Source organism: Ixodes scapularis, unplaced genomic scaffold (genome assembly GCF_016920785.2).
Source record: "Ixodes scapularis isolate PalLabHiFi unplaced genomic scaffold, ASM1692078v2 PGA_scaffold1__304_contigs__length_218370807, whole genome shotgun sequence".
Lineage (NCBI taxonomy): Eukaryota > Metazoa > Arthropoda > Arachnida > Ixodida > Ixodidae > Ixodes > Ixodes scapularis.
Genome location: NW_024609846.1, coordinates 75,649,147 through 75,675,257, shown reverse-complemented (window position 1 = coordinate 75,675,257; position 26,111 = coordinate 75,649,147). Strand labels below are relative to the sequence as shown.

The 26,111-nt window shown below is 44.6% G+C and overlaps 1 protein-coding gene and 1 pseudogene across 1 annotated transcript; both read right to left on the bottom strand.

Moving 5' to 3' along the window:
- Window positions 1-376: 376 nt before the first annotated feature.
- On the bottom strand, window positions 377-7,047 carry LOC8042425 (pheromone-processing carboxypeptidase KEX1-like; the record flags this gene model as incomplete). The annotated part of the gene is made up of 4 exons (XM_029988119.2): window positions 7,017-7,047; window positions 5,481-5,545; window positions 5,144-5,236; window positions 377-544 (listed from the first exon to the last, which is right to left on the bottom strand). Coding segments are annotated over exons 1-4 (357 nt in total), but the record flags the coding sequence as incomplete, so codon positions are not given.
- Window positions 7,048-23,117: 16,070 nt separating this feature from the next.
- LOC120840194 lies at window positions 23,118-24,841 on the bottom strand (annotated as a pseudogene).
- Window positions 24,842-26,111: the final 1,270 nt, after the last annotated feature.

Sequence of the window (26,111 nt, the reverse complement as noted above, 5' to 3'; positions counted from 1 at the left end):
TTTACGTTTCAAAACATTGTACCCAGAAGAAACTTCCTGTTTTTCAAGTTTATTAAGCATCGTTTAGATTCGGTGCTTTTATTCGGGAAATTATCCGTCAAATATTTTTTTTTATTTTTTTTATCTTGTTTTTGATTTCTTTCCTCTTCTTATTCAACTTCGATTTCTACCCTTTTCTCTCCTCCTCCTCCTTTTCTTCCTCCTCTTTCTTCTCCTCCGCCTTTTCCTCCTCCTCCTAATAATCATCATCACCATCATCATCACTATCATCATCATCATCATCATCGTCGTCGTCGTCGTCGTCGTCGTCGTCGTCGTCGTCGTCGTCGTCGTCATCATCATCATCATCCTCATCGTCGTCGTCGTCGTCGTCGTCGTCGTCGTCATCATCATCATCATCATCATCCTTCTCCTCCTCATCATCATCTTTTATATCATCATCCCCATCACCATCGTTAGGGGTCTCCGGATTATCCTCGGGACTGTTTTCATCCAAATTGCAAATTCCTTCTTTACAAGTGCCTCTTAAATTGCCCTCTTTGTACTGCGAGAAAAAGAGAAGACAAAAAGAATCGAGTTTGAACTGTGCCTAAGTTGTAACATGCAGTACGAGTGCTAAGTAAATATACATATATATATATATATATAATTTATTTATATATATTGTTTATATCCGTTTTTGAAAATCGAAATGCAATATTATTCTAATTAGAAAACGTTGAGCTGCTGCGATTACAGACACATCGCAAACTTGCACAGGACTGGATATGTTACTATAGTGGACCGTGTTCACGCTTGCGTGGGTGTGCGACGCGAAGAGTATGGAGAAAGAGACGACATTTTTGGGCCAGCAAAAATATGTATTAAAGCGTTAAACAACTAAAAAATGAGCAAATCCAAAAATTAATTATCGGAAAATCTAACACTTAAAGGGTAACTAAAGAATAGTACATCACAGTGCGCGTGAAGCGGGTTTGAATTGTGGTCATGGTTGAGACTCCAAAGTCGTGATGCCAGGTAGATTGGCGCGTTGGGGCCGGTAGTGGACAACGGGATGGCTTGAAGGGTGGGGTTCGAAGTAGTGTCCGGGCGGCCTTTGAGGCACGCTGACCAGGCCTGTATCTGTGGACGACGAACTGAAGCCGTGCCGACCACGCCTATCGCTGCGGGTCGGTTGTTTTCGTCCACCGGTTCCTAATCGCTTGTCCTGTTCTGTCGCCTCCTGGCTTCCTTCTTCTTTTTCCACCACCGGCCACTCGCGCCGAATTTCCTCCGTGCACACAAACACACAGTCAACCAGCCACATCAGCATTCTTCTCTAGGTTTCCTTTCTTTTCAACACTTCTCTCTCTCTCAGCATTCTTCCTCGTCGTCATCCTCTTTTCTTTTTCTCCATTGAAATCCGAAATCACCACAAGTTACATTATTGCGCGATTTGATTAAAACTATTTTTTGCTTAAATTATTTAATTAGTTTTTTGTTGTGCACCATAAACAATCCGGCCAAATAGAGCGTACGTACACAATATCCCTATTTACTTCATTGGAAGTCATGTGCCCAATTTATTTATTTTATTGGACAAAACGCATACGAGAGTAAGATAAGAGATACCTTACTATATGCAAAAAACAAACACGCTTTGAACTAGTTTCAGACAACTATAATTTCAGAGAACTCTAGCAATTATATTCATTTCGTCATAATAGGTTCAACGTCTCCGGTGTTGATATTTTATATTTTTTTTTATGAGTATGGGCAAGTGGTTTGCGATATTATCTCTTCCTGTATTATTGAATTTTCGGCCTTCATATTTGCCTGAGAGGATAATTTAGCAATTTTTAAATTTATTAAAAAGGCAGTCTTGCATTGAAAAAAGAGGTCGGCCGACTCCACGGCAGGTAGCATCAGTTTATTAATATTATGGGCCTCCAAACTCCAAACCTATCATGGTACTCCACCTTGTCAAAATACAGGTAATACTTTTCGCCACTGAACTGCTCGCGCGTTCTAAAACTGTTATGTTTTTTTTGTTAATCTGTTTAGACCACGCCAGATTGGCGATACACACTTAAATAGGGCAATTACATCGGCTACCTAGAACCTACCAGGTCTGCTTAACAAACTCATTCTCTAACGTCTCAGAGATGTCATCGTCGCGTGCCCCACAAACTAGATCTGCTTCTATTATTTGTGCGGCATCGGCTCCCCATTCGGCGAGTTTCTTGTCGGCGCCGCCATTTCAAAGCTTAGTCCAAAGAGGGCGCCATGGACGATAGTTACTTTTTATAAATTTCAACTTCTTGAGCTTAATATGCGGTTTCGAGATGCTCAGAGAGAGTTTTTTTGCTTTGTCGACCGGACTGTTTTTACCTGTATAGATAACAGAGAAGCGTTTCGTGCTATTTCAGACACAGCTTCTGGTAAGTGACAATAATAGAGAGTTTTAGAATAAGGGGCCTCAACGTTTCAGTTCCCCTAAGAAAGTGGGGCACCCAAGCGCAACAAGGTTGCGTTAGGTCGAACCTAGCGAAGTAACTAGGTTCGACGGACGCGATATCGTGCTTTTTTCCTTTTTCGTTCTTGTTTTTTAGTTGACATTTGTGTGACACTTATGAGAAAATAAATGCAGGTTTACACCTGTCATCATCATCATTTGCTTGGTTTTGAACTGCTAACCGCTACCCAAATGGTTGTTTTGAAGCGTGACATGACAACACGAGGACGAGCCACACTGACCGATTGCATCTAGGCTAGGTAGCGCAACCTACCGCCCATAGATAACCCGTACAGACGATGCGGTTGCCACGGAGACGTGCATGCGCAAAGTGCGGCAGTTCGTCGGGGCACGCTGGACCAGCGTTGGTCTACGCTGGACTGTAGACACCATCGTTCGGGCTCTTCTCGGCGCGGCGTAGTGGCCGATGAACGTCGGTCTGCGCCGGCGCGCATCGCGTTCGTCGGCGTTGGAGTGTAAACAGCCCTTCAGAATAGGGGTTTCACAACGCAGCACAGCGCGCTTACGTTTTCCGCTTGCAGCGCCAATGCGGCTAACGAGCGTAATAATTAAAAACAAAATATTAATAAACGTAAACCATACGCGCTTAGGAAGCACTTTTTGTTTACAAATAAAAGTTAAAGTAAATCACAATCAAGCCGGCTAAAACAAGAGACAATCTAAAATCAGTGTAAATGTTGTTGGCTGTATTCAGCGAAAACAATCCAATCCTTACCGCGATCTAATTCGGCGCTCCGTTTCAGATTTTTGAGGCGTTCGTGCGCGCTTTGACCACCTGTCTCCGAAGATTTAGGCCTTCAACTATGGCCAAACTGAGACCAACGCAAGCGAACATATTCTGCGAGCAGCTGCTCTATTTAGATCTGAGCTGGAGCGACTTTGAAGCTTTGAAATACTTCTTTTAAAGCTGCAGATATCATGCCTCGAACGAAATCCACTCAAAACCACGTAGTAGCAATGTATAGGTTGTCATGTCAACGTTTACCGCGTCTCCTTAGGATTAGAAACGTCCAGAATCGGGGACAATCTTTAAAACAGGGCGATTGCACCGCTCATTTTTTGTGACTTGAGAGAAATAAAGCAAAGCAAAAGCAGGTCGCACCATTAATTAGCAATGAAATTGGCCAACACTGCAGCGACTATGACGAATTTGCTCCGAAGCGAGCGGAAAGGGCGCCGCCATATGTTTGCCGACGCAACCCGACCCCAAGCAATTCGGGGCCCCACGCTATTTCTCGAATTCTGCGTTGGGGGCGAGCGACAACCCAGACACCCAAACAGAGTTTGGACTCTGCGCATGCGCAGTGGGGAGCCCCTATTTCTGTTGGGCCCGCAAGCTTCGGGGCCCCCTACTCTAAAGCTATCTAATGATTGTAGGATGGCTGAAGTGCCGCCATTTTGAAGTAGGTCTTATTTAAAGGCTGCAGGCAGAACAGTGGCGGTGCATGAAATTTGGACGGCTGACTGCCAAGCTCAACGTCACGTTGCCCCTTAAATTTATCCACTAAATTTAGCGGAGAAATAGCAACGGCATTTGACGTCACGTCACGGGACGTCGCATGGTTCGTTTTCTTGCTAAGTACAGCGCAAAATATTTCTCACTAAATAGAGCAACAAAGCTTCCAGGCAACGTTCAACGGAGAAATTATGAAGTCACGTTACGTTGGCGTCACAAGAAGTGTTCCCCTGATAAATTTATGGAAAAGCTGATCCGCTAGATACATGGACACATTTTGAGGTCACGTGCTATCACGGGACACCATGAAGCCAAATGAAGTTCTTGACCTTAATCATATCACGTTCATATGATATCACCGAACAGTGCGACGTTACATGACGCTACTTGGCCCTGTGAGGTCATAGTAATGTGATGCCACGGTTTCAGGTTACGTTCCAGTATCACGTGGCAATGGAATTCCTGCACTTTTGCCAACTTTTCGATTCTGGTAAATAGTGATTGTGCATCGACCGTGTGCAGCGGGGCATGCAGCGCCACGACTGTAGCCTCAGTAAACTTGCAGGGAAAGTCAAGATACCTGTATTTTGTTTTGACTCACTGTTAGAACGCAATGTTTTTAGCTTATAGGGAGACCAAAGCGTCTGCGTCTTGCTCACGCGTTGCGGTAACGTCAGAACAAGGCAGAACTCTGATTGGCTTTGATTGAAAGGATAGTGGGTAGACATAAAGGCTAGATGCCTTAAGGTCTACCCACAATTTTTTTCAATCAGCCAATGAGAGCTCGGCCTTCTGACATCATCGCTACCCCTGTGCAATTAATAGATTCGAAAGTTTCAGAAGTCACCGTCGCATCCGAAACCATTGAACATACACAAATGAATAAACTAGAAATCAAACCCAGGATAGTACGATAGTATCATACCGTCTCCAGATATATCATTGATGGTGAATAATTAAACAAAAAGTGGTAACCTTCGGCATCAACCTGAATAAAGGTACTAAAGAAAACCGGATGTGCGCCTCTTTCTGTCGCATATTGTAAGATTTCTGCAGTGAACATGCTTGAAAAAAAAAAAAAAGAGTAAAGGTAGAATTTGTTTATGTGGAACATAACTCCAGCAGTCGGGAAAGCCCGTAGCTGTGTTAACAAGATTAGGTTTGGTACTCACAAAGCATTTTTCACCGTCCCCATAGAAAAAATGGTCCCATTGTTTGGTTGAATTGTTCATGCAGTAATAGTCGCAGCCTTCTCCATCTTTGTGCTGTGAAAAGAATAAACATAAGAACCAAGTTGCAAGGACTATTCGCGATAACTTATTTTCACAGTGAGGATCGAGTGTTATTTATTTGAGCCATGAAATATTTTTTTTTTTGCACGATTTAGGTCCATTTTGTGTTCTCTGGAAAAACTGTTGACAAAAACGTGGACGGCTCGGAACTCTAGTTTTTATTCATGAATCGACACACGACACGTTTCCACTTGAACAATAAAAAATAAACTGTCACCGAGGCGGGTCTTGTTCCGTTCTTGCATTCCTCATCAGCAGCGCTTCCTGAGAAGGCCAGGGACGCTGGAGGCATTAAAACATACAAAAACCAATTCATGTACGCCACGCGTAAAATACTAATGGAAGTTCTGTTTCCTATACATAATAATCACATTTATTAGTATAATAATAATTATATGCAACATCATTCAAGTTGTAATCGCTTCTTCGCGTGCATCAGTACAACTAACAGATCGCGGATGTGGTTCAGCGTAAAAGGTGGTTCAGCGTAAAAAGGCCTTCAGTTTACCATTAAGAGGCAGTAACGGAGGCACTGGCAAACACGGTAACCAACTTCATTATTTCGAAGCTGGGAAGCGTTCTGAGATCCCAGATCCACGGCTATTTTTATTAAGTTTACATCTCGAACATAGTTTGAGTTAGGAATGCAGTTATATAAATTTAATTTCGAGCGAGGCATTTAATTATGCATAAACTGTGACAAGAATACTTTCGCTGAACACAATATCGATTGGCATATTGCAATTCCACGGGAAAGGGGTTAAGCCAGCTTTAATAAAAGATGTAAAACAATGCACCAAACTGTGTACATGTCCTTGATAACACAGCCCACTCAACCAATGGTAAACGGAAATTTTAGCGTGTGTAGAAACCAAAACCTCTGGTTTTTGAAAGTGTTCACGATTTATATCTTAAAGATTTACTACGTTACCAAACATTCGAACGGGCCTAAGCAGAAATCAAAGGTGATTGACACGGTTACTGAACGTTTGTCGAAATGCAGAAGGAAGCCCCTTTCTCGGAACAGGTTTTATGCATTCCAAGGCTATTCGTGTAATATTCTAGTTTTTCAACTTCAACCCTATTCAAAACATATACAGCGATGTCTCACTAATATGTACATCGCTGTTCCCGGGAAAAAAATCGCCCATAATGTGAGTTGTCTATAATGACGAGAGAAAGAATCACGCATTTTCCCAGTCTGTCCCTGGAAATCGAGTCCATATAGTGGGGTATTCATACTAATGTAACCCTTATCAACGAGATACGACTGTATTACTGTTCAGCACATGCTTATTAAGTAAACATTAGAGGAGACAAGTTGTTGCGCAGAAGCCATTTCCTTGGTGACGTGCTCAGCGCAATTCGTCGCGATACAATATGTTTCGCTTGTAAGGTAGTTTCTGTAATGATATCGACAAGAGGTAAATACATCGGGTATCTCAAATATGCAGCTTCACGACTGAGTGTAATAGCTTGTATGGCTTTATTCACCCGTATTACGGGCAGCACTGAAACTGAGACAAATCTGAATTTAGCTCTGATTTACTTGATATAATCCCAGAAGGTTCGTAATGATTTCATATGTTCCTATTAATTCAATAAATAAAAAGTATAGACTTGACTAAACGGAATCATTTCATACGTGCTCAGGTTGCAAATATTTATTACAAAGTAAGTGGAGCGTCATACACATAGCAGCAGTGCTTAACAATACTTTCAATGCAATCGTCTAAGTAATTTCAAAACTCACCCAACAGGAGCGGGATCCCGGTGAACCACATAGTCGGTGTATTGTTCTCAAACAAGTTGTGAGTCGTTATGCCCACTGCATTCGAGCGTTATATAGCCGCGAAAATCCAGGACCATTTTTAAAATGTTTCGTAAATTTATTTTATTTTATTCCGTAGCTACCGCTGTGGTACTCGGACTTTCTTTGTTCGCGATTGTGTAGATTTTCTGCATGATATATGTGTCAAGAGGTGAAACCGACATTTCTACGAGGGCCATATGCGCACGTTAAATGCTGCGTCAGGACACATGTCACTGCAACTTCAAAGATATGCTCCGACCTTTTAAAAGCTTCTTGTATTGTTTACACCACTAGAAACTGATGGCAAACGGTCACCATACCAGCTAGTCTAATGGAATTATCAACATTGGACACGCTTATTATAATTACGGAGGCTTAAAGGAGTATTGTAAGAAACAAAGCTGGAGGTACGGACTCGCGCTGGAAAATGACCGCGTGGAGGCGCTTGTGCATGCAGCACCGCGGTCGCCGCGACGCATTCGCAGCAGCCGACACTGTTGTGAGCGTCTTTGTTCTGTGTCCGCTCTTTTCAACTGCAGATGACGGTGTTCTGTTGATCGCCTGCGATCGTGAGTGCAATCCATGATCATGTAGCTCGCTCTAACACGCGTTTCAATCTGAAATTCGTGCTACCTAAGCACTCATCCGGACGGTAGACAAGATGAGACAGCGGTAGGAGTCTCTTCGTGGACGCGTGGCACATGGTTTCACATGTTTATTCGTGGGGCGTGTCAGTGGACGCTAGTTAGGTCTTCATCGTTACTATTCTTTTCCTAATAGGGTTCTGCACATGCGCATGCCTTCCTCTCGCAGCGGCGAAAGCTCGAGCTTCGGTTGGCGTCCGAAAGAATGGTCGCACCACCTCTACTGACTCTCCCGCGGCTCGGATCAGCTTCGGAAAAGGCAGGGAATTTATCGCAGCCCTCATTCCCTCCAGCAGTCGTAGCCATGGAGTTTGAGCGACTTCGTATCGTCTTTATATGAAAACGGTTCATTGGATATTGTAATAAATGTAGCTTTATCCCTTCTCTAATCTCGTTCTGTACCGATAACCATATCCCTATGAAGACTTTTTGGTAACCGTACGTGCGACAACTAGAGCAGCCCCTATTTTAAGAGTGCAGCTTTTAGGCGCCCGTTTCTGGCTTGAGCGGCGTCGGCGTCGGCGTTACCGCGCGGTGAATTATGGAAAACGTCCCAGAATGCACGGCGCCGAATGGTCCCGCGACGTTTCAGTGTAGGTCACGTTGACGTTTAGGCACGTGACTTCCACCGAAACGTCACCGTGCCGAGACGTCACCAACGTGAAACGTCACGGTGCCCAAACGTCACTCGTGACGTTTCGGTGGAAGACACTTGCCGAAATGTCACCGTGACTTTCACCGAAATGTCACCGTGACTTTCACCGAAACATCAAGTGACGTTTCGGCACCGCGCCGAAACTTCGCGTGACGACCCGCGTTTTGCGCGTGAAAAAAGGAGGAGGGGAGGAGGAGAGGGTACGTACGAGGAAGAGGGGTATACCCTTCCCTCAGTACCCTCCCATCCTCCTCGTCAAGAGCTGCGCTCTAAATTGGCGTTTCAACAAGTTGTAGGCGTCTTTCATTTTTTCTGTTCTTTTTTTATTATGGTTTTGTTATTACACTTAGGAACAGTACTTACAATGTATTCATATAATCAGTTTGTCAACTGGCTCCGTTCACAGCCTATGTTAACTCTTGCACCTACCGCAACAATAAATGCGATAAAAAAATTGTAGAATTCCAGAAATTGCATGTTCTAATGTATTATGCTAATTGTACCTATTAATTTGATAAATGTTAAAAACATATGCATAATTCTTTCTAATTACCGTACAAGATGGTCATACAAACTAACGATACACACAGATACTTAACATCACCAGATATAGTGAACGACGTAAAATAATAAATTCACAGTAGATATTGTGGGGTAGCTACGGAGGCTTAAATGCTAGCTTTAACTAAGATAAGATGAAAGAAGCGTTTAGGTACAACAAAGTGGTAAAATTAAGTAATAGACACGTGCTTACTAGTTTTGAGTGAAAAAAAAAACCGAGTGCCCTTTCATTTTGTGAAGAAGGATAACTATACTCTGTTTCACCTTGTGTTGTAGCGCAGGAAAGGCTTCAAGCGCGAGCTCCTTGCTCTAGGGCACATCTCGGCGGCACAAGCTCTCGTGCACCAAGGGCAGATGCTAACGCTATGAGCTCGCTCTTCTAGCCTTCGCTGCGGTACAACATAAATTGAAACGGAGTATAGCGAAGCTGTAGTGGGATGACTATATTTCCAACTATATTCATTTTTATGATTATTGCTATGTTGATTGAATAAGGACACATACACGTAACTTCGTGGTTGTTATCGTCTTCATTTTCTCTCATTCGTTACCATAGTGGCCATCGCTTTTCGGTCGCTGTGGTACACCCCGATCGGTTCTACTGCTGCCCTAGACACGCTCTTGCCAAAGGTTAAATCTATACACAACCGGTGACGCGTGGTCGACACATTAAAGTCCATGTAGCACTCAATTCCAAACCGTTCGAACAGGAAGGATACAATCCACTTGCGGCTTCTGGTCGCTTTGGCGCCTATTCGCTTTTTTGCTCTTGTTATTGCTCTCTGAGGGCACGTTCTTCTACCTCAGAGCGAACTACGCGCGTCTTGCCCATAGCAAGTCCAAAGCGCCACTTTTGATAATGTCGCTACGGTGGTGATTGCGCCAGAAGAGAACGAAACGCTGTGATTGGTGGGTAAGCTATAACGTGTTTTGTTATTCTTTTCAATCCTCCAATTGGGAGCGAAGGGGCGCTGCCAGCGCACAAATGTCGTGAAGAGCGGCGGCCGCACCGCGAATTCTAGATCTACAAGCTCTGTCCACGGACGCAAAATGTTTCAGAACCTAGTCATAGACAGCTTCTCTGCAAAACAATAATGTTTGCAAAAAAATGAGTGGAGTCTTTTTTTTTTTTTTTAAACTCAACAAAACTCCGTAGAGCTCGAGCAAAAACCATGGAATAGCGAATTTTGTTTAGTAGCCGCAACCCGAACAAAACTTTTACTTTGACTAGTCGATAACCAAAACGCGAATCGAAACAAAAACAATTGCCTGGTAACCGATATATCAGCGGTGTGATAATAACAACATTTTGGCAAATATTTTTGATAAGAATTCCCACAACGCTTCTGCCATACTTTAATTATTTTGATAAAATACATCATTTGGGGACATGGCAGCAGTCTCAATTTGAGACTGCTGCCATTTCTTGTAGAAGTGAACCGGAATAAATAAAACAATATATTGCTTTCCTTCTAGCAATCTGCTATCTCAGAAGCTCTAGATGAACAAAAAAGAGAATAGATTACTTATAGTGCTTGGTATCTGAGCCCACACTAACGGAGATGAAAGCAAGGAAGAGAGAAAACTCCTGTACAGTAGCTCTAAATAAAGTTATCCTTTTTGCATGAAAGTTCAATGCTAGAACATTGCGAAGCGAAATAAATTTCCTTATTACATATTTTGAAATAGTCATATACTCTTGCTCATAAAGGCAGGCGCGTAGCCAGGATTTTGTTTCGGGGGGCCCGCCCATAACAAAATGCTGCATGAGGGAGAGGGGGGAGAGGGCGTCCCAGCAAAATGGAAGATTTCGGGGGGGGGGGGGGGGAGGGGCCGGGCCCCATGGGTCTTCCCTGCCTACGTGCCTGCATAGAGGCAGTGAGAAACCTCCCACATTTACAGTATTTTAAAAGAAACCTTTGCATGGGCGTTAAAGGTCGACTTTTATTTTTGCTAGTACCTGCAGGAATGCAGACACAAATAAAGCGGGCAAGTCTTAAGGCAGAACGACGCAAAGCAGTAGACTCTGTGATAAGGAATCTTACATATCTTACTTTGAGATTGTACTATAAGTTAACATGTCTCACCCACCTTCAAACGATTCTCCCTCAGTTTGTAAAGTGCTGAAAAAATAGAGTAGATATATTTTCACTTCTGTATGTGATCAAATGATGAAATATTGTGTCGCGTCGCTAGCGCCATATGAATCAAACCCATCTGAATAGTCCGCGAAAATGACATAATCTTATATACATCACACGAGCATGGACGTAGCAAAGTGAGCAGCTATCATATCCGGGCATTCCCAAGTTCTCATTGTAGCAACTGCTGTTGAGCGAAAATAATAAAAATAAACGAACGACTGCACTGCGCAAACACCCGACTTTCACGACCTCCTTATTACACGCGTTTGTAGTTTTTTCTTTTTTTGTGGTAGTTCTCGGATATTTATTTTCCCCAATACAAACCCCATTATCGCACATTCATTTTACTGATAATATAAAATTATTGACGTATTTTTAAAGAATCTGGAGCCCTGTTATCGCGCCCCAAATAACCCGACAACCCGCTCCTATACTCTGTATCACCTTATGATGTACCGTAGAAAAGGCTTCAAGCGCGAGCTCCTTGCTCTAGGGCACATCAAGGCGGCACAAGCTCTCGTGCGTTCAGAGTAGCTGCCAACGCTATGAGCTCGCGCTTCTAGCCTTGTCTGCGGTACTACATAAGGTGAAACGGAGTATAGCCTATACCCGGCCGCGAGCGAAGCCGGCACCGTCGTGGTGCTAAGTAGCGGAACGCACCTTAGATCGTGACGTTACCGTTGTTTTAGCGCCGGTCGCTGCCATCGCACGGTGGAGGCTACGCTGTTGCTACACTAGCCATTTAAAAAGAAATTCCGCTCAATTTAAAAAAAAATGTTTGGCTTATATGCAATTCCATTTCCCAAAACATTACTAAACAGCTCTACGTCTTGGATTCGCGAAATGTGGAATATTATTGATGTAATATTAATTTAAACATCAGCAGAAACCGAAACCAGAACTTCGGTTGCGTCAGGCAACACTGGTCTCGTGTCGTCAGAGTCATGGCCACGTCACATCGATCCATGTGGTCGGGGGAAGCGAGTCGAACCACGTGATGGCGCTTCGGACGGCGTGAACAGTGACGGCCCGGGAAACAGGGGGAAGGGGAGAAGACGAAGAGGAGAGGGGAGCGCAGAAACCGGACTTTGGGGACCAAGTTGGGACAGGTCGGGGGAAGCGAGTCGGAGCGGGAAGACGCGCCGAAAAAAGTGCCAGTGAGCGCGCTGGAGAGAGCGCGGGAAACAGCGCACCAGAGAAACACAACGGAAAGGCCTCCCGCTGGCGTCAGCGCTTCAGGCTCTTGAGCCCTGAGAAGCCCGGATCGCCTCAACCGCAAGGCCATTCACTAGTGTCAGCGCTCCAAGCCCCCGAACCCTGTGAGGCCCGGAGCCAACTCGCCCTGGCACCAGCACAGTGACGGACAGCCCGGGACACCACCCCTTCAGAACGCCACGACGGTCGGTGAGCTGCGGGCGGCACCAGCACCGACTCCTATTTTATTAAACAGTAAATATCGTTTTCGCCTCGTCTCTCCTCACCTCAGCGTGGGCCCACCACAACGCGTCTGTGCCTCCCCTACGGGGGTCGTCACAGTCGCAAAGGTCACGTGATCCTCTATGCGATGGCAGGCGAACGTAGAGCAAAGCGCAAGTGTCGTTTGCTCCGCAATTTTCGCCAATATAGTTTGCTACAACATCCTGTGGAAACTTGTGAAAGACACCTCCCGGGCTGGTCAACTGGTAATTCAAGCAAGCAGCAACACAACAGAGTGAGCCTATGAATCTTTCCACGTTCATCGCAGCTAGGCATCGGAGATGCGACCCGAGCTCGTATCGTAAACGAAACGCCCTTCTCAAGCTAGAGCAGCGGCGAGACGAAAGAGCCTGCTCCCAGTTCTCAGCTCCGAGAAGCGCGCAGGACAGCGCAAACTATACTTCGTTTCAGCTTCCGTCCGAGCGCAGCCAAAGGCTGAGGGACGGTTCGCAACTTCGAGAAGAGCATTCCTATGCACCAGAAAGTAGTCCGCAAAAGTAATATTTTTTTAAATAACTGTTTTGTACGTAAACATTGCACAATATTCCAGATTTGTACTGCAGAGAGTGATTTGCAACTCAAAAAATTATATATCTGAAGTTTATGTTTTTATTAATATATGTAAATGCATGTGGTTTGGTAAAAACACGCCCATCCTCTGGCAACACGGCTGCAGCGCCCAGTTTTTTTTGTGTGATTTCGTTTCCGTAATGGCCGAATCATGTGCTTCGCTGCTTTCCTCACCGAGTCGCTTCAAAACGTCCTTTCGCAAAGGCACGTTTGGGCGTCAAGCGCGAGAAGTCGTGATGAATGTCTACTTTCAAATTCGGCAGGAGACTCCGGCCGCGTCGTCCTGCGAATGGGTTGTAAACTTGAAAAGCGTCCGGGCCACTACAATTCACTGATACGCGGTGAAATCAGGGCACCCGTTTACCTGCCGATCACATTGAACGCCGAGAAGCTGGGGGAAAGGACTGCGCCTCGAGCCATGGTATATCCAGACAATACAAGGAAACATCAACGGCCGGGTCATCGGGCACCTTGCAATGTGTACTCACATCTCGAAACTATGCTGAAATGCCAGACAAATGGAAAGCTCGGACACGAACGCCAACGGCCAGCCTACGTACTGACATCCCGTGTGACTAAATTTCAGAACGTGAAAGGGCACTTTTGAAACCTGTAGCAGACGATACCGTTGATACACCCGTAGCAGACGAAATACTCGGCGAGCGCGGGCGGCGCGGACGACCAGCGGCGCAGCGGAGTGATACAAAAGTGCAGGCGAGATCGCGTGGCCTATTGCCGGCGTGTGATTGGCTCCGGCCACACGTAGCTTTGGCTGCGCTTGGACGGAAGCTGATCCGTGTTACGGTGATCACGTGGACGCCGTTCAGCAAAGGCGGGGAGGAGAAACTCATGACGTCATCGTTCAATTTCGCTCTGAGAAGTAAAAACAAACAAAAAGTGAGAATGACGTAGACATGCCTCTAACGTAGTGGCTTAATGTTGGCTGCTCCTACTCCGTGGCATTGACTGCGCTGTCGATTGCGCCTGACGTCGCTCGCTAGAGTTGGCAGATTTCGGCGACTTAACTTATTTGAAAGTTTGCTGGCCAGTTTATTAGATATATAGACGGAATTAGATCGTAATATTTTACATGTGGTCTCCCTATAGGATAATGAAGAGGACTGCATAGTTTTCTAAATTTCAGAAATGAATCGGAGTTGCCCTCTAAGCCACTGCATTATAATTGACCCTCAGCGAACAAAGCCTCTTCTTGTTGGTTGCTCATCGGAGCAAAAGAAGCCACACTTAGGGAATAACGTGCATGATAACATTAGAATATTTTATGTTCCGGAGTGTCTTTTTCTATAGAAACATATTTTAGCTGTGTAAGGATCGGTACATGATCTTGTTTTAATGTGAACGTTATTTAATCGCCGAAGAAGACAAACGTTGTTACGCAATTTTAAAGCTTATTATGCCGTTGCCGGACCCCACCTGCTTATTCACATTTGAGTGGCGGGTACGCCATAGTTGCCTCCTCTTCATGCACTGTTTTGAAGCACTTGATGATGGAAACAAACTACACTCGTTTATATCGGGGGAAGAAAGCCTGCAAATTTAAGGTAGTCCTTGAAGTTGGGAAACTAAATGTAGGAAGGTAGAATTCTTCTCATGTGTGAAAGTGAATGTAGAAATGCAATAAAAAAATCAGTTTTAAACCTTGTTTTTGTAAAATTAGCATAAATAAAACCAAGTATATGCTAAAAAAGTATTGTACTCAACGTTTTCTTTTACAGATAATAGGAGCAATCTCTGGGATGTTAAAAAGAGAAAATGTGGTTAATTTTTTGGCAGTATAAGGGATTGTTTCCCTCATAATCGAAGGCTCCACTCAACCCACCTTTTCATTCACTGTTTGAGTAAATATATTCTGACGTCCGATCAGATAAGGTTATGACCTATTTTTCGGTGTGTTGTACCGTACCTCGGATGCTAAACCAGACGGAATGAGCGTTCGGGAATCATGCAATTTAATTTTGCAACGGAAAAAGAAAAAGAAACGGGCACGTGCAGTGTGCAGTACAAAATTGGCTGAACAAATCACTATTGTTGACTCATGACGCAGCTCATTGTGTATATAACGCCAAGTTTGAGTAAACACTTTATTTTATGAATGGTTTACGACGCAATCATTCACGTCAACATGACTGCAGCGCGCAAATTCGAAACTGAGTGATACCTTCGTCTCTGTGAAATCATTTAACCTTTGGTCTTTGTGTAATTGTTTGAAGGGCCCATGAAGTGAATTTCGTGCTGGAATAAATGAATTTATATTAATATATTACTATAGTCGGTTACAAGACAAGAAGGTAGGAGAAGCTCCTCCCACAAGCGTGATGCACCCGTTTCAAATCCCTCCTCAGTCGAAAGAAGAGTTCACTGGAAACGCTCCTTGTTCCGTTTCAAGAGATAGATATTGGCTACATTGCGATGCCAGCTTGTATTTATCCCACTTTTTTAAGAAAGAGACCTTTGTATTCATTGGAGAGGGAACCGAGCTCCTGAAAGCAGCCTTTGTATCCATCGAAAGGGGCACCTAATCCCCGAAAGTCGGATTTGTTTCCATCGGAGGGAGAAAACGCGAATCTCCCTCTCGTGGCTTCCACAATGCTAAGTCAATGTCGAAAGATAAAGCAAATATGTACAGGAATGCAAGACCCTCCTCGCGCGTTGGCCGCGACGTCACAGAAACGATGGGACGCTATTGGATGCGGAGGTGGCGGAGGGATATAGGATTCCATTTGAGGGGAATTTGTGCTACCTTCTTGACCTGTAACTTACTATAATAGCACATCGTTCAGTAGGACAAAAGAAAAAAGGGTAAAAAGTCAAAAGCCTGACTTTCGGTGCGAAAATTTGGAAACACAGCGGACTATTTCGTACCTCTTTCCCTTCGTAAGCTCTCTGCCTTTTCACGGTGATACATCCGCGGTCCCCGTAGCGCGTCACCGAGCCCCCATAGCGTGCCACCGGGCCCAAACGCAGGATCACACGACAGCGGGCCTCCCTTTTTCCCTTTACTCCTAAGCTGATATTGCGGTGGAAGCTACGCGCTTGTCGGACCAATCAGCCGCCTCCCTGTCATCACCTGATCTTATTCTCTACGCGTGGGTATGCGCGAGAGAGCGTGATCACGTCGCAAAAGTGTGGCTGGCCCAACGATCACGTAGCTTCCACAGCACTGTCAGCTTTGGGGTGAATGGGGGGGGGGGGAAGCAACTTTTGTCTGAATATTGAGCGACTGGCTAATCTTCTAGGGAGAGAATGGCTGCGTCCGGGTACACAAACGAGAGTCCGAGCAAGAGGGGACTTTCCCTTTCTTTCTCCTTGAACTGTTTGGCAGAATGCGCTATTTATGAGTTGAGGAGGGAAGCTAAACAGGACAAAGTTGGAAAAGCATTTCATGACTCCTTTAATGTTCAAACTGTTTCTCCACCATCATTGCAACTCGGTGTGTCCGTGAGTCTTGTACTCCCTCTGTGGTAATCGTTTAATGTTCAAGATATTTCCCCACCATCATTGGCCATCTACCAACTAGCGCAACTCAAACCGATAATTGCTTTGTGTCTTGTGCGCAAATGTGAATGCGCGTGCACTGCCGCTGGTATTCACACGAGGAAGAAATCCCGGCGATTTCTCCCCGGCACGCGCATCCCACGACGAAAACGTCATGCTTTCCGATGGGCAAAAGCCTCGCATTTTCATCTCGTGATGCGCGCGTGCCGGGGAGATATCCCCGGGATTTCTCCCTCGTGTGAAAACCCCTTAAGGGGTATTCAGACGAGGGAGAAATCCCGGGGATTTCTCTTTGGCACGCGCGCATCACGAGATGAAAACGCGAGGCTTTTGCACATCGCAAAGCCTGACGTTTTCGTCGTGGGATGCGCGTGCCGGGGAGAAATCCCCGGGATTTCTCTCTCGTGTGAATACCCCTTTATGTACGGCGAGGGGCTTATCTGATTGTTCCGTAGTCAGGATTGATTACTTCGTGGCTTGTGCGCAAATGTGAATGTGCGCGTGCTGCCGCGCCGTGCATGCGCGGCGCGGGTTTATCTGCCATGACGTCCTAGAACACAACGTCAAAGACAACGTCTAGGACGACCTCTAGGACGAACTCTGAGTCGTCCTCTGGAACGACGTCGAGGACAACGTTCTAGTGGATGACGTAAAAGACGACGTCTAGAACGACCTTTGGGACAACCTCTAGGGCGACCTCCTTAAAGGAGTCACTTTTTGTATAATAGTTACAAAAGTTCTGTATAACACGATTGTATGCGTTTTGCGCGTGTTTTTATTTCTGACATACTTTTTCGTTTCTTTTTTCTCTCCCTTTTGTTTAAATTCTTCTTTTTAGCAATATAGATGATGTCTTTTCCATGCTATAATGAATATGTATAATGCTAGTGTCTTTACGTTTATGTTCGTTCTTCCCTGGGCTGCTACGGGGGGCAGAGGCTAGTCAAGCAGCGTGGCAGTTGCTTTTTTCTTTGCCCCTTTCTGTGATTCAGGGATCAATAAAGAATTTGAATTTGGACGCCTAGGATGACGCCCTAGAAGACGACGTCAACGAGGACGAATAGGGCGATCTCTAGGACGACGTCCGCATACGCACGCCGCCTACGTATACGGACGTTGTGCGTATGCAGATGTCCTACGTATGAGCAGACGCCGTGTGGCGCACATAGTCACGGCACATTAGAGGCGAGAGTGTGTATCTCGAAAACCTGGTGAGGTCGCTAAAGGATGCCATTGCCTTAAAAAAGGGCCGTTAGTCGTCAGACCCTTCCTAGAAAGTCACCTAATAAATCGAACAGACACGAACTCATTCATAAGTGCGTTCAACATTCCAGAAAACAAACATTTAGTTCTTGAACATAGTGAATTTAGTAGACATACTTATTAATAATTAGCAATTCGAAAACGGCAATCCACTGGTTCACACCAGAGATGGTAGTAATGATATTACTGTATTTTAATGATTGACTTTTCTACTTTGGTAATTTAGTAATGTAATGCATTTTTTTCATGCAGTCATTTTCAGGAAATCACGCATTACTTTTGTAATTACTTTTTTTTGAGGCCCATCTGAGAAGAAAATCTGTGACACGGGAATCGAAAGCGAGATAAACGCACAGAGGCGCAATGGAAAGGCGAAGTGGATGAATAAACGCTTTGGAGTGAAGTCATTTGGGGAAGGCGACGATTCTCGAAACTCCAGTCAAGAGGGATTCACGGCGAAAAGCACTCGTGGAACGTTTCAGGCTACAATAGACCGATCTCACGACGATCTCCGAGATTTGTTGCGCGCTGGCTGCGCTCCTCAGGCCATTGCATTCGCGCGGTTGAGACTGTTACTGCGGGGAGCTTAATGGCGCTCGCAAACAACTCCCCCCCCCCCCCCCCCCCCTCAAATAAGAAAAAAAAAGCGAATTATTAACATTTTTATTATCGTCGGTCTACGGAACTTAGGAGCAGCGCGAAATGTGCTCTCTGCCCCTCGGCTACATCTCGGCGAAGTTGATCGAAATTTGAAGGTTCATCTTTTCGAAGCGCGAAAGGAGACGAAGGATCTGTTTTTTCAAACAAAGTGAGCGTCTAATCATTTCAGTAAAAACACAGGAAGGCGAGTAGATATATAGGTTCGCACTGAATTGTGATAGTGATAGTGATTTATTTCGGCTCAGGAGGGCCGCGGCGCCACAGACAGGCAAGTCGCCCATACCGTGAAAGCCCGCGCCGCCGTGTCCAGCGATGACGTGGTAGTATTGCGCAGGTAAATTCTTTAAAGGAATGGTGATGACGGTTCAAATGGAGCTTGTGGACAAGGGCGAGGGGTTGATGTTGCTGCTGAAAGGGGTGAAAAGCGCTATGTTCGCGATGGTGGCATTCGTCGGGCCGCATGGTCTTCTGACTTCTAGCAGGCCGGTCTCGAGCGCCTGACGAGGGCTCTCTACGTCCACTGCTTGCAGAAGAGCTGCCCCATTTTTCTACGACTCAGGGAGTCCAAGCCCAGGTGGTGGGACTCCTAGGGTTGTCGCCGGTATTAGCCGGGCGGCGGTCTTCGCGATAGCGGGCTCTGAAGTCTCCCAGTTTGCGGTCGAGCTTGTAACCGAGAAGCGTGACCACCCTGTCGATCAAAGACATGGCTTCCGTGCAATGCAGCTTGCCTGCTATGTCGCGCAATATAGCGGCTAGCTTTTGAAACAATGGCCAGTCTATTCCATCGAAGTGCCGCCATTTGCAACGCAGTAAGCCTGCGTTCTACTTAGAGTTGTGTGTAGTTTTCGGGTAGTGTTTCATGGCAACGGTTAATAAGAGGCCTAAATGACTGCTTCAAAAAAAAAAAAAAAATAAGGCGCCTTGGTACTGCTACGCCAGGGACTGCCATAACAATGACAACAGCCCGACCGTGAACCTTTTCCCGTTTTATTTTCAACCTTGGCACAGGGAACGACGGTCGAGGTGGTTTGCGGCAGTGTGCTTGCAGTCGCCGAGGGCGCCGTAGCGACAGTTGCACGCGCTGTCAGTAACTTTATGCGACAGATGATTCAGCTGCCTAAGATAAGAAAATCATGTTTCGTCTTGAGGCAATTAACGGTCACTTAGAGACGCTTTAAACACGCGCCAGATTGAGCCACCATCGCTGACCTTCTCTTGTCTTACCGAGATGCCGAGCCACAGAAGCGTGCATTGACAAGCCTCCACAAAGGCCTATGCTGGGGAGAAGGCAGAGTGGCACCTAAAGTGGCAATATCATGTCCTGCTGTGGCAATGATGAAGTGAAGTGAGCGGAATAAGCGGAAGGCAAGACGAGAAGGTTGGTTATCGCGGTGGCCATGCAGAGCTGCTGAAAGCGTCTCTGCACTTGGCGTTTCTTGCTGGACGCCAAGTTTGCTGTGACTGCTCACAGCGCATGCTCGGGATGAGTTTTTATTTACGGCCTCCCAAAGTAGACAAATCTTGATGGTGTGTAATGTGCGTTTTGGAAGCACTGTAGAAGTTTGCCGTCAACACATGCTCAGCAGCAGTGAGATCAAATATAGCCGCCAGTTACTACCACCTCACATGGACCATGATGTTGAACACGTAAAAGAATGGTCGACAGGATGGCGAGATGGTGCGTGGTAATCACGATGTTTCAACCCCGAGACTGGGAAGGAAACGGGACGGTACATGCTCCTTTATTTTGTTTCTTCTAATATATCCAAGTTTCCTTCCCAGTCCGAGTGCTTAAACGTGATGATTGTACACGTGTTTCCCTTTTTGGGAGCGGCACTTTTCCGAAACATCTGACCCGTACGTTTTGCTCGTCGCATATACGTTTGCTTTCTAACAGCCTTTGTTCCTTCCTAAAAGCTTGCTCTCGAAAATAAGCGTGAATCCTATTAAGCAGTTTAAAACCTAAAAATATAGCACGATCGCAGGCATTCCGCCAAACATGCACCGCTACCACCGCTACTTCGCCGAGACTACCTATCGGTTCAGATTAAGATTGGTTTTATTTTTCATTAGTGACAATAAAGATTATTGAAGAAACCGTCTGGGCCCATAGCCATTGGCTGGTATGGGCCCATTTTTAATAATGCATGAATAAAGAGACCGTTTGAATAACCATAAAAAGGAAACAAAGTAACGACCGGATTAGATGCTATAATTTGTTATGACACACAAACAACGTAACTAATGTAATGATAATTGTTGAAACAAAGTTAGTCAAGACTAGCAAAGATTAGCTGCATTGTGTGGGTTTGAAACTCGAAATGAACATAGGCATGTTCTTTAAAAATGTATGTGCCATTTGAATGAGGCATTAACGTTGCTTGAGAGTGTGACTGACGATGATAAATTATTTCAAATTTTAGTGCCGCAAAAATGTATTAGTCGCTCGCCACATACATTATGAGATATTGGCAGATTAAACTGGCCGGATATGTTTTCCCTTGTCAGTCGTGTGCCTCCATTTAAAATGCTTGGTGGAAATGGATTGTTTGACTTACTATATTATGGATTACACGAGCCAACTTTGTACCGTCTAAATTCTTCAAATGAAAGGATGCGGAGTTGATCAGAGAGCATATGGGATGGTTGAGAGTAGGAAGAGTACGTTAAGATCCTAACAGCTCGCTTTCGTAATTTAATTATTGGCAGAAGGCAGGTATCGTAAGTTAATCCCCAGGCCTCAGTACAATATGTTAAGTCAGTATGAAATATAGAAAAATATACAAGCTTCAATATGGGGGTATTAAAACATTGTCTTGCCTTCAATAAAGCAAAACAAGCGTAGGTTAATTTTTTACAAGTCTTTTCAATGGAGATGAAAGTCTAATGTAACTCCCATATCATTAAGTGAACTGACTTCTTCTAGCTGTGAGTTCTCAATATAAATATCAAAGCAGCTGGTGTTAGCGTCTTTTCTAATTGAGCGAAAAGCAATGTACGTAATTTTGGTTATATTGAATGTCAATCTGTTGGAAATTAACCACTCCTGGATAACTGCTAGTTCTTGGTTAATAGTGTTCTGCAAGGTATGCAATGACGTGTCTGTGTAGATTAAAACAGTATCATCGTACGTACATTATTATATCTGAGTGTAAGGACATCTGTGGCAAGTCGTTAACGTAGAGTGAAAAAGTGAAAGCCGTTTACAGCTCCCTGTAACTCCTAATTGCAGCGCAGCTCTTGAGGAGGAGGAGGGAAGGGTACTTAGGGGAGAGTAGACCGTAGACCCCTCCTCCTATTTCTCCTTCTCCTCCCTTCACTCTTGAATATGCTCCGGGGGGGTCACCTGACCTGGGGGAGGGGGTCATGTGACTTCGGGGGGGGGGGGGGGGGTCACGTGACTTGGGGAGTCACGTGACCTTGGGTGTCACGTGAACTTGGGTGGTCACGGGATTCTGGGGGAGGGGTCACGTGACCTTAGGTGTCACGTGACCTTGGGTGACCTTGGGGTGACCTTGGGGGGTCACGTGACCTCGCGGTTACGCCGACGGCGACGCCGACGCCGCTCAAGCCGGAAACGGGCGCCTAAGAGCTGCGTTCTAAAAAGTAAAGGTCCGAGAACAGAGCCCTGTGGCATTCCGGTGGTTATTGCTTTTAATGTGGATTTATGATCTGAGAGACACAAACTATGAGCGAGATGACAAATAACTTGTAAGAAAGCATAAAAAGGAACCTCTGAAAGCATAGCGTTGTAATTTATTAAGAAGAATATGATGATCGACCTTGTCAAATGCTTTTTTAATATCGAGAAACACACCGACGCTTATATCATTTCTGTTTAGAAATACATTAATTATTTGGGAAAGAGTGATGACTGTACTTGTAGTTGAGTTGTACGGACGAAATCGATGTTGATCGGGTGTTATAATAATGTCATTTTCTATAAATGTGTTAATGCGTCGTACAATCAGCCTTTCGAAAAGTGCGTTAATTGTGCTTAAAACTGAGATGATGGGTCTATAATTTATTGGCTCACTAATATTGCCACATTTGTAGACTGGACACACTTTCGCGATTTTTAATGAATCTGGATACATGCCGTTTGTTAATGAGTTGTTAGAATAATTCAATGTCAACATTGAACTTTAAAACTTTAACTGAGACACTATCATAACCAGAAGATTTATTAAGAGGCATTGCGTTAACTGTAGACGTAATTTCTTCAAAACTAAAAGTATTCGGGGGGAATTCGGGTAGTGAAAGGGAATTTAAGTTGTTGCCAATAATGTTGCTAGCAAGTTGGTCGCCAATGGTTGTAAAGAAAGTGTTGAAGTCTTCCACTGTTACATCCGAGATTATATCGGGAGTTGTTTTGTTTTTTTGGGCCTGCTTTAATAACTGAATTAATGAACTTCCACGTCATTTTGGGATCCCGTGGCTGTTAGATAAAAGATTCGAGTAGTACTTCTTTTTGCGTGTTCTTATTAGTGACACAGAATTATTGCTTTGTTTTTTGTATTGTTCAGAGTAATACGAGTTGCGTGTATGTTTTTTATAGTTTCTGCTGCCACATGTTTTTCTCTTGAAGAGCGCGTAGAATTCGACGAGTCATCCAGGGACGAATAGCGTCTCTATAAGGTTGTTTTGTAATTTTACTAGATGAATCGGCAATTGCTGTTTTGAGTACTGTAATTATATTGTCAAACACTATATTTACGTCAGAGTTGTGTAAGAGCTCAAAGTTAAAGGCCAATAATGTTTGATGCAGAAGTTCGTAATCCTTGCGTTGGGTAAAATAAGGTATATTTATTAGATGAGATTAGACAGCATTTGTGGGCCGAAATATGAACGTAAGAAAGTGATCGGCAATGTTGGTTTCATAAACACCAGCACCGTCGTGCACTTTATGGTTACAAAAAATATGATCAATTAACGCCGATGACTAAGGTGTTACTTTAGTTGGTTCTGTTGTTACATTTGAAAAATTAAACGTCTGCATCAGATGAAGATAATTTGTAGGCATACCTTTGTACAAATCGATATTGAATCACCACACATAACAGGCTTCTTATTGATTTGTGTAATTAACATTAGAAAGTTTTCCATTTTATTTAGAAAAGCAGGCACAGATTAACCTGGCGGTCTACTATAATTCCGCACAATAGGTCCAGAAAAAGAGGTTCAGTGGTATTAGTCGAATATGGTACTTGGGGGAGCTCATTAAGTATTAATGATGATTTTATATACAAAGCAACACCACCTCCTCTTTGAGTTGTGCCTCTTGGTAAAGAGACGATAACATACCCAGCAATATAGGACGACTCATCCTTCCTTAACCACGTTTCAGTTATGCCTATTGCATCATACGTAAACAAATGCTGGGACAAAAATGCAAGCAGTACATATCTGTAATACAGAAAGGCAGGTTGTTTTTGAGTATAAGGTATTTACTGCGGTAACAGGAAACATTTTAATTTTAGTTTAAAAAAAAGGGGGGGGGGGTGCTTAGGTTTACACAATTTGAGCGAAGTCGTTATCACATGCGATCTGAAGAACGTTAGAGACTAGTTATCTGCCTTTCTCCTCTATTCCCTTCCCCGGGATGTCCACGTGAATTTCGAGTTCTTTTCACGCTTCAATTGAAGCACTTTCTCGAGCAGTATATTATTTTCTATGCAAAAGTGCTCGTTTATATAGACTGGTTTGTTCACTGTGAAACCGCACTTCCTTTGTGGCTTGAAGAACACTGTCACGAACGGATCGCGAAGGAAATCAAACAGTTATTTTCGGTTTTGCCTTATCTTTTGTCGGTACTCGGTGGATGGCATCGATATCCAGACTTGTAATTTTTGTATGAAGCTTCGCCCCGATATTCGCGATTAGCTCGTCAAGAGACTCGGTCGGTGTCAGAGGGATTCCTTTTATCTCGATGTTACTCCTCCGGCTATTCAGTTGTAATTCTATCAGCTCTTTTCTTGTTTCGGACAGTTCTTGCTTTAAGTCAAGGCAATCTTTGCGAGTTTTGCGGTGTTCCGGCTTCAGCGTAGCGACGTCAGTTTTTACTTCTTTTATTACTTCTTTGAAAACTGTAATGTTGCAGTTCATTGAGGGCATCGACACTTTCAGGCCTGCAAGTTCCTTCTGTATGGCCGCGTTGGATGACTTTATGCTGCTTAGTTCGCTTTTAATTTCTGCGCTACTTTCATCCACTTTTGTATATAGTTCGGTGAGTAGTTTAGCAAGCTGTTTTATAGTTGACGGCTGTTTTTCGGTCATTATAACCCGAAAGAACGTTCGTGTACGCAGGAGAACAAGTCAGATCTCCACTTCACCGAACCAGGCATAAAGTACAATAGAAATAGCGTGTTCGAATACAACGCAACTCTAACAATAGATTTCTTTTAGGTGACAATCAAACAGAAACTGCCTGGATCGCTCAAGGAATGGGCTGCCGTCCGTCGCTGGGCTTTTTGTAGGGGATAACAGGAAGCCGGTAGGGTCCAAGTAACCGGAAGTGGGTAGGTCAGGGCAGGCGTCCGGCTCCGATGAATGGTGACATGTCGATGAGAGCAAGTTATCTCGGCGAGATGGGTTCGTCCACCTCTGCTTGAGCCAAATCTGCAGACCTCGTCTTGATGTTGTTTCGCCGACTCACGGAACTCCTGTAACAATAGATTCCTTTTAGGTGACAATCAACCAGAGACTGCCTGGATCGCTCAAGGAATCAGTGCAGGCAATAAGCCTGCATTGATTAGTATCGTTACTGTCTACGATGCTGCGGACATAGGACGCTGGCTGTTGCTTGACTCTGGCGCCCACTAACCACCTGCTCTGAGCGAATGGTGTGTGCCACTGATCCGGTTAGTTCTCTCACGATGGGAAAACACGTCTTACGCCCCCTGTTGGCTTTCTCTTCCGATCTTGCATTCTGAGGTATCACCCAGCGAAACAGCAAAAAGACCGGAGGTGTGAATAAGAAATTACGAATCAACAGACATCTACTTACCTTTGTCTATTCTGATGATGAGAACAATGAAGATGCAAGCTTCATTCCGCGGGCTCACATTTGACAGCGAGTACTTTGAGGCGATTTTGTTTCCGTTTCTGGTTTAGTTATAAGCGCCGCATGCTGAGATCTAGAGAACTGACTTGGCTTGCGTTTTGTTCTGGGCAGCCGAGCATTTGGACAGGCCGGAGCAGAAGGCGCAAGAAATCTTGGAGACCAAGGCTTGACCAATGTTAGGGCGGCTGAAGTAGGAGGTGCGCTCATCGCCTGCATTGATTCAATTCACACACTACAAAAAGACAGTATATTCTTACATCCATTATCACATATAATACACCCCAAAAATTCAGTTCGACGTACAGTGCACTGACGTTGAATCCGACATTTTTAAGCAACTCAACGCCATCTGGAAAGGTGGGACACTCCCAAATACACGAAAACATTCAATAACCATCTAGCCACCTAAACGAAAAAAAAAACACAAAAAAACATGAGATGAAGTGCCATCCTGCAGGCCCGTCTCCTTAACAAGCTGCCTGG